This window comes from Thermobia domestica, chromosome 2 (genome assembly GCF_964235325.1).
Source record: "Thermobia domestica chromosome 2, izTheDome1.hap1.1, whole genome shotgun sequence".
NCBI classification, from domain to species: Eukaryota; Metazoa; Arthropoda; class Insecta; order Zygentoma; family Lepismatidae; genus Thermobia; species Thermobia domestica.
Genome location: NC_137455.1, coordinates 180491010 through 180500587, shown reverse-complemented (window position 1 = coordinate 180500587; position 9578 = coordinate 180491010). Strand labels below are relative to the sequence as shown.

The 9578-nt window shown below is 33.7% G+C and overlaps 1 protein-coding gene across 1 annotated transcript in view; it reads left to right on the top strand.

The window, feature by feature from the left end:
* Positions 1-7073: 7073 nt before the first annotated feature.
* The window catches only part of LOC145677726 (uncharacterized), a 448147-nt gene continuing 445642 nt past the window's right edge, over positions 7074-9578 (top strand). The window contains exon 1 of the mRNA XM_081748121.1: positions 7074-7282. Coding sequence (XP_081604247.1) covers positions 7078-7282 — 205 coding nt within the window. The 5' untranslated portion in view covers positions 7074-7077. The remainder of the gene's footprint in view (positions 7283-9578) is intronic.

Below are 9578 nucleotides of genomic sequence, written 5' to 3'. Positions count from 1 at the left end.
TGCATGATTTTTTCTCACTAGGAATTGAACCTGAGACTCGTGCATGAAAGTTACGCAAGGTACCCACAAAAGTTCATACCGTTCTTCATTGGTTTGGCAACACTGTATTGTTATGCCTTCATTTCTCGTTATTCAATTGCATTTCTTCAGTTTGGAGTTTGATTGTTGCGAATGAACAGGGTTTGTATGTTGTTAACAGCTATCTTTGGTCATTTTAAAGGCCAATCAGTATGAAGTGTCAAGTACAGATAACTGAACACTATCGATACATTTTATTCTTTGAATTTAATCGAGAATCGAGTGCTGCAGAATCCACGAGAAGAATTTGTGCTCTGTACGGGAGAGGATGACACAAAAATGGTTTCCTCGTTTTGGAGAATTAAAAATCGACTTGTGTGATGAACTACGTATCTGGAAGACCTTCTAATTTTGATGGCAACCTACTAAATTAGTTGGTTCATGATAATCCTCGCCAAACAATGCGGTAATTGGCACAAATAGTGAAATGCGATCACACAATCATTGTGCACCATTTGCATTCATTAGGTAAGGTGCATAAATTGGTTGCATGGGAACCGCATCTGTTAAGCGACATCAATAAAAATCAGCGAATAACCATGTGTTTGCCTTTACTGGCCCGTTACCGTTTGGCTTGTGATAAGCACAAACCATTCCTTGAGGATATTGTTACAGGTGGCAAGAAATGGTGTCTGTATATGAACTTAAAGAAGCAGAAAGAATCAGCCCATCGAAAAGAGCAAAATCTAGTACGAAGAATGAAGCATACCCTCAGAAAAATCATGTATGTTTGGTAGATCCAACCTGATGAGTCAGTGATTATTGGTTTACGACATAGTGTATCAATGTGGTGTTATTGTGTATTGTATTATATTGTTTTGTAGCGTACTGTAGTGTATTTACTAAATAATAAATAAATAATACTAATTTAATACTACTTAATATCATAGGATTGTAAAACCGGCATTAACTTATGCTCTGATCCAATTATAATACTATTTTGGTTTCATCGAGTAAAATTGAAATCGATTGAGGCTGAATGTATCTATAGTAGAAAGTAGTATCTAGGTAAAAGTTACTATATATATATATATATATATATATATATATATATATATATATATATATATATATATATATATAATCGATGCACCAAAAGTTTTAATTTTTTTAGTTATTATACTTAAGATTAGAAGTAGGTTGGAAATACTACTTTATATAACACGCAGAATTGAAACTGAGGTATCCATAATGAATTTAAAATGTGTATACCATAACATATAATTAATCATTATATACCCTTTTAAGAGAACTGATAAATTATGCTTCGGTTAGAATATAAGTAGTTTATATACTCTTTTGCACCGAAATTCATTAGACTAAGTCTACTGGTTATCTATCACGTATGAATGTTTTATTATTCCTGTTTTCCGGCCTTACTACTACTTTATTACTAATATTTTACTGCTACTAGTACTTTCACTGTAAAATGTTTGAAGTAACGAAATCGGAGTTGTCTTAGAAGCCATTCAAAAGAACTATTTAAAATAATTTAAAGAGAACAAATCGCAATAACGTCACGTGCATTCAGGCCCAAAATCAAGAAGCAACAATCGCAAACGTAAGTATGTTATGATAATGAAGGAAATATTTGTCTCATCATCAGGAAGTTAAAAAAAATCACTGATATGTTCGAATCAACGGACAAATGTGATGATGGGGAAGATGAATATCTTAATTGCTGTTAATCAATAACAGTCAAAAGAAGTGGAGAGTTCAGGTAAACAGGGTGCAGACGTTGAACACATTACTTTTGTGCAAGTATAGACTGCAAAGATTTGAAAATGTATGTATGTGACTTCAGTAGGAAAGTGTGAATAAGGAAGGATTTTATAATTTTCTATTAAATTTAATTTGTGTAGTTGAAAAATGATTAATTAAATTCAAAGTGGGAGGAACTGATACAAAGTACATGATATTTGTGAATGAACATACAGCACATAATGTACACTCCGCATCAAAAAATTGCGTCACCTAACGACGTAAAGCTAGAACTCTTGATTTCACGTATGTGGATATAACGTTGTTATTCCTAATGATAGAATGAACACGCTAGAGCTAAGACGCGTTATCGTGTCTGTCAGGTGAGGTGGGTTAGATTAAGAACCACCATTGGGCAGAGGATTCGAAACCGTAGTGATCCGGTGATTCGAATAAGACTCTCTTACCCGTAGAAAAAAAAAAGAAATTTTACTTATTTCCTTGACATCAAATTTGTGTGTTTGTGTTTGTGTGTGTCTGTGTGTGTGTGTGTGTGTGAGAGAGACAGAGAGAGAGAGAGAAGAGAAAGATGCAAGACATAAGGAAAAGTCAAGAAAATAGATTGGGAGAGAGGGAGAGAGAAAGAGAGACGAATATAAATATGAAAACTACTTATCATTACACTGTGTGATGAACGCACACACTGTTTACTTGCTAGTGATGTCTTGTAACTTCTCTAATCGCAGATGAATCTCTGTTGGCAGCCAGTATTTTGTGAGGAAAAAGATACTTCCCGATTGGGGTTCGAACCGAAATTTTCCGTCTAGCACGATAGCGATACTCAACTGGTTACACTACCCGAAACGTGTTTAACAAATGGGATTGTATTTCTTTCTAAGAACAATAACATGAAAATTGGATACCGCAGATCAATTATGTATTTCTAATTGTTGCAGTAGAACCCATAGTTATAATTTGCCTTTTGCAAACAACATTCGTAAATCATCTCTATCATGATCCAGGTGTTTACTTCCACATTCTCACGGATTTTTCGTTTAGTACGATATGTCAACCTTCGATTCTTCACGATCACTTTGTGATGAAATAACAGTTGGCTTGAACAGGATTTGAACCCATGTTTTGAAGCTATAATATTCGTAAGTTCAATAAGTTACCCCTACATTATCCTGTCACATAAAACTATAACCCTAATATTACTCAGTTCAGATCTTTGGAACGAACCGGCTTCTTTGTTTTAGGTTATTTACACCGAAGTGCACGCCGAAATTCATTTATTCGACGAGATGGGGAAAAAATTACTGCCTACTAATAAACGAAATAAAATACAATCCAGGAAAAATTACAGAAATAATAACATACTATGCAGAATTTCACCGTGCAAGTTCAAAAGTACGCTTAAATAATAATAATAATAATAATAATAATAATAATAATAATAATAATAATAAAATGTTCATCCGAAATACATGGCACCTTCCCTATCTTCATTTGTGATTTAGTATGTTAGTCTTACTTAGTCACCAAATCATCTTTATTATATCTCATTATAAAAGAATACACGATAATTAATAGAACGCCCAATTATGAAAGGGAAACTACACAGAATTTTTGAAGGATGGTATCTCATGAAAGCAGAATTCGAATCACTATTTTCCGTGGGCTTTGCGGTACTCAGTTGCCTTCCACTATCTCATTCCACGAATTCTTCCATCATTCATTTGCCTTAATCATAATTTTTCTTAGCCTAGAAGGGCATGATCATGTGACATTAAACTGAAATGTTTCATTTCATTTCGTTTTCGAACCCCGTTTCGCGATTTTAAGTTGTTAGACTTGCAGTTGAATCATGAAATAAAAACGATCGTTATACGTAGCTATGGAACTAAGGAGCCTTTTCAAGTCAATTAAATTATATGTGTAGAAGAATATGTTTGGTACTTAAACTTGCTTGTTGTTCTAGTTCGAATGAAGCTCTAAGGGGGACAGAAAAGTTGTTTTGACATAATATTGGAATAATTGAATTTTATTCTATGGACTATATTTTATTTAATGATTCCCAGTTAATGAAATTAGATAGATGGAAAAAATTACTTCGTCTCCTTTTTAAAGGTTTGTGCCTGGAAATGTTTCTTCCGTGTTTTTTGATCTTTAGCTTCCTCTTCTAACTCCAAATATTTTATTCTATTCTTCAACTCATAGATCAGTTGTGTTCTTCTTCTTCCTACTCGTCGCTTTTCTTCCATTTAATTCTTCTAGAGTGGTATGAAAAAGACAATTTCTTGGTGAGATATGTACAATCCAATTAGCCTTCCTACGGAGGATGATGACTAAAAAATGTCATCATCATTCCTATCTGTTTTAAAACATCTTCGTTTGTTGCACTCTCTGTCCATTTTATTTTCATCTTTCTCCAACATCACATTTTAAAGCTCTCTAAGTATTTCTTCCCAACTTCAGTAATCTCCAAATCTCTGAACCATACAGACCAATCCATATTTAGCACTTGATCAACTTTTTCCTTTGTTCAACATTAAGCTTCATAGTTAAGAGTAATCGTCTCTCATTGAATGCTTTTTTGATTATGACAATTCTTGACCTGATCTCTTTAGCGCACTAAGAGTCTTTCGTCACATTTAAAAAATGCAGTGCTTGCTCAAAGGAAGTTACATTGGTAAAAAATTTTAAATTGATCCCTACAGCTAAAGAAAGAAAACTTCCCTAGTATATAAATTTTTCTATAGAGCTTTCTGAAGCTATGCAAAGGTTTCCTCCTTTAGGTTGTAAGGATAAAATTTAAATTTTTCTACTGATACGACTTTCCTCAAGAGCACTCTAAGGAATCTATCTACAATCGTAAATTTGAAACTTCATGTTCGGGCTTTCATTAAAACTCTTAATGAATATAGTGCAGGAAAATTCACATTTCTTTAAATTTGCCGCCACTGCAATAACAACTTAGTCTTCACATCGTTTATTTTCGCTTCTTGAATACAGGACAAAAAAGAAAAAATAAACTACAAGGGGCGTCCATAAAGAAACAGAACATCTTTTCTTTTAGATAGAAAAAATTGTTAAAATCAATTTATGTCCTTCTAAATAATCATCAGAGGAGGAACGTTGGTACAGGTCTTCGAAACACCTAGTCATTGAAATAATTGTGCTAAAATACATAAAACATTTAATTTAATGTCTTCGATTTTTGTAAAGCTATATTCTTTCGTGCCATTTTGAGCTTGAAAAAAAGTTGCTATTCAGTAAATCTGGAGAATATGGTGGGTGATTTTGCACTGTCACTCAATACTTAGGAAGGAATTGCTGTATCGTTTTGTTTCTGGGTCAAACTATACACAGAAAGTTTCATCTCCCGTCACAATGCACTTAATGAAGTTGTTCTGTATGCTTATGCCACCAATTCCTAGCAACAAACCTTTTCTCCTCTCTATCAAAATGCGAGGAAAATTACCCTACAGCTTGTTTGTTTGTTTGTTTAGATGAAACATGACTCATAGTTGAAACGTGGTTGCACATCTGTAAGCTCTCACCAATGCATGTAATTTCTCCACATTTTCCTCGTTCCTTGATGTTCAGAGGCATTCCAAGCTTCTGACTTGACTTAGGATCATCCCTTAATAATTTTGCGTTCAGATTTGAAACCGTTGTACCGATGATATACCTGGGTTCCCATAATGATGCACCACAATACACTGTACCTATCATCTATAACGTTTCGGCAAAAGATTTATCAAATTTGTAACAACACTTAAATGTTAGAAAGTTGTCTTATTTTGATGCGCGTGTTTCGCCCAAAGATTTACAGGTACGAACTACATGAAATCGGTTTAAAAAGGCACTGAGAAGAAACTTAATACATATGTTTCTCCAGTGTTGTTATAATAAAACTAGGATAGTAGCAGTTATTTAAGGAAGTTGGTTACTTAGGTGTTTCAGTGAGGCTATTCTTGGCTTTAGTCCTTTTTAACGACAATATTATAGCCATGGGACGTCGGATTGTGTTGAGTTCCTCAAGGTTTGAAGGTTTTAATACATTCCTGATTCTGTCTAGTATCTAATTCAAGATGTTCACTTCAAGGTGAAGTGTCCCAATCTACTGTATTAAAGAAACTTATGTTTCAATATATAAGAAAAAAAATATTTTTTCTAACTTCCAATATCTTACATTTCATTGCAGTTTATTTTAGTATAAACTATTGCTTAGTGTATTACAGAATTGTTTATAATATTTGTCACATTATCTTCGACATTTTTCAAGTATAATTGTATTAATTTTTCATTTATTTATGTAACGAAATGTAATGGCATAGATACATTCTGAACTATGCTTTCTATTTTTATTTATAATTAAAGATGAGTAATTTATTTCTAAAGACAAAATGATTTTAGTTGTATCTAGTTCCAGAAATAAAGATGAAGGAAGACAGTGTGCTGACCACACACAAAACGAGATAAATCCATTTCATTGACCATTGCTCTTTATGGGCTATAATGAAAAAAACTAAATTTTCAGTTGTTAACCTATTCATAGTTTTATTAGTAGAGAAATCTAGAACAATCTTTATATTTGTAAAATCCTACTTCATCCTCTTCACTTACAAAAAGAAAGAAAGAAAAAAGAATTCCAAAAGTCGAATCACACCTAAAATTGCAATCATATTTTTCTTTTTCCTGGTATCCTACTTGATCAGCGGAGGAACAAAAGCAAAGCTTTACGAAGATTGGTAAACGGGTCGTGTGGTTAGGAATCCTCTACGGATCCAATAAGCCACGGGATAACATGTAGCAGCACTCATGCCTTGTAAATATGTTGCTAACAGTCGCAAGTTTTAAGCTATGAAAGAACGTACTTTCATTTTCTTCTTTTTATTAAGTTTTATGATATTTCACAGTGTCTTGTGTGACCTGCAAGCAGAAAGATAATGCAGTTATCGGTTTTTTGTCAACGGAACAGGAATTTAAAACGTTTAATTAAATCACCGACTTCAGTCTCATACTAAGGGGTAAAAGATACGACTCCGCGAAAAACATGCATTGTTATGACAATTTAAAGCATTAATAAGCGAGAGAGTGCAGTTTATTTTTGAAATGGATTAACAGTATTTTCAAATTATCATAAAATTCAGCTCTCCCCACTGCCAAATTTAAAGATTATTATTAAATAAGAAACCAAAGATACAAAACTATTAATTGTAGTTATTTATAATTCTAATTTATTTTCAAAGATGTTATTATTCGTTTCAAATCTCTTTCCAGTTGATTGCCATGCAGGAATTCTGTCGTGCTACCCAGGAATATTGCCCTCCAGGACCTAAAGGTGAACAGGGACTTCGAGGAGCTCAAGGATCGCCTGGGGAAAAGGGAGACCGTGGGGATAGAGGTCTCCCAGGAGGAAAGGGTGAACGGGGATTTCCAGGAATACCTGGAGAACCAGGACCTAGAGGGCCGAAAGGAGAACCTGGTTGGCCAGGTATGTATTGAACAATATTATATAAGCTTTGGCTTTGCTGATAACGTATGAATTTTGGATATTCGCTAACAACATCGATAAACTGAATAGGACGCTTTTAAAAGAATTTACGAACAAATACTCTCTCTCTCTCTCTCTCTCTCTCTCTCTCTATATATATATATATATATATATATATATATATATATATATATATATGTGTGTGTGTGTGTGTGTGTGTGTGTGTGTGTGTGTGTGCAATAGTATGGAAACATAAATACGTTATTTAGGAACTAGAGCCCTTCTGACATTCGTTGGAATTGCACAAAAAGAGACATAACCCGAAAACAAACGTTGGACCAAGATCGGGTAAAAAAAAAGAAAAAAGAAAGAAAAGAAAGATCTTTTGCTTAAATATTAAACCATAGATTACATACATTTACTAGTGGATGTGAAACATGCACAAGTTTACAGTTTGTGTTTCATAATCGCTCTTTTATAGAATGCATCAAGAATTCCCGTTGAGGCTAACCCTTGCGCTGCCTGTTCCTCATCCGCTGATAGAGAGATGGAAATTTTGGCTCAAAATAATGTATTAAAAATTATGATTAGAATACCTTGGTGCAACATTTCTTTCTTGAGTTATAGTCCTTTTTGTGCCGTTCTGATAATGTTTGGGCATCCATTAGTTCCAAAATTACCCATTTGAGCATCCATGTTGAGCCCCACTTGGAACAGTTAAAGTTGACGTGTACCATCAAACACAAGTTCAAAAATTACGGTTCTTTCACTAATTATCTCGTGTGTTCCGTTATTCTTATTTTCTTCTTGTTTGCTCACCAATCTTGTACACTTTGATAATATGCCTGCAAACGTATGCCATAAACAATATACTTATGCCCTTGAATATGCTATATGCCGTTTGAACGATTACTCCTCAGAAAAACATACACTAATCTGTGTCAAGAGGTTACGAAAAGTAAAACATTGAATTTATTCCAATTCAGAGCAAAGCGAAGCTCGACCCCTTCTGAGTTAGCTTAGGGTAGTATCAGTAGAGAACAAACACGTAAGCAAACGGCAAATATAAAGAACGAAAATGTGAAGAGCAAGCACCAACCCATGCTAGATGGAAACTGAAGGCTAGTTTTGTATTACAATTACCTAATAAAGACACTCTTTTAACGCTGTTTCAATATTCACTGGAAACTTACATATTCTCTTCCTACCTTGTACATATTGATAATATGCCTGCAAACGTACGCCATAAACAAGTTCCTTGAGCACTGCTTTTCCTTTCTAAATTAGCATACTTTACCTGTATATTTTAATAAAAGTGTCCTCTTGTTTCTAATATGAACCAAATACACTGCCTTATCCTAGAAAAAGAAATACCTCACCTATCATGCTTGAGTTTTCTGTCTGTATTTGTATTGAAACGCAGTCATGAATACTGGTAATAAATATTTCAAAGGAAACTTGTGTATATTGTTTGCATATATCAGCGTATATAAATGTACACAGAAGATATTGGAGATTTAACACACAATCTCTATATGAGAGACATGCGAAAAATTGTTGTTTGTCTTTGTAAGGCTTTACCCATTAATTTTGCAACTTTCTGCATATGTTTCAACAAACCAAATAACCCTTAGTCCAGTGCTTATGTGCAGTGACATTCATTTCTTTGTCCTTCGTGTTTAAGGTCATAAGTCAAGCAACTAAATTGGAGTAGAGATTAATGTTCTGCTTTCATCGCCATTTCGATCTCACCCACTTCCCAATAGAAAAGCAAAAGTGTGCAGATCCCTCTAGAAAAACAAATCAATTTTGCAATTAAGTCCAAGGATTGAATTTCGCTGCGGGTAACTTTCTGTAATACCTATTCTCTTTGCTTTTGTCTGTTTGTTTCTCAAATTAAATATGAGATATAAAGAATAAATAGTGAACACTCACACAACTCACTACATTGAAAATTAATTTTCGCAATAAGAAAAACATGTTTTTTAATATTTCTTTCACCTTATTAACTTGTGTTTTCATATTTATTCACTTTTATGAAAATTGTATCGTAGCATCAGACTTAGTTTTGCTTTTCTGATAGTCACACAGTTATTGTCATGTCTTAACGTTGTTATAGAGTATTATGCTGGTTGCCGTAGCAACACTGTATTGTTAATACCTACGTACGTACATCTAATCCGATATCTTTTGAATGAAAGCTAATTTTTAATTCTGTTTTTTGCAATAGATAGCTTGGGGAGATAATCTCAGTTGAGTTTGTTAGTGTAGTCAGTTCGTTAACATATTCATGTAT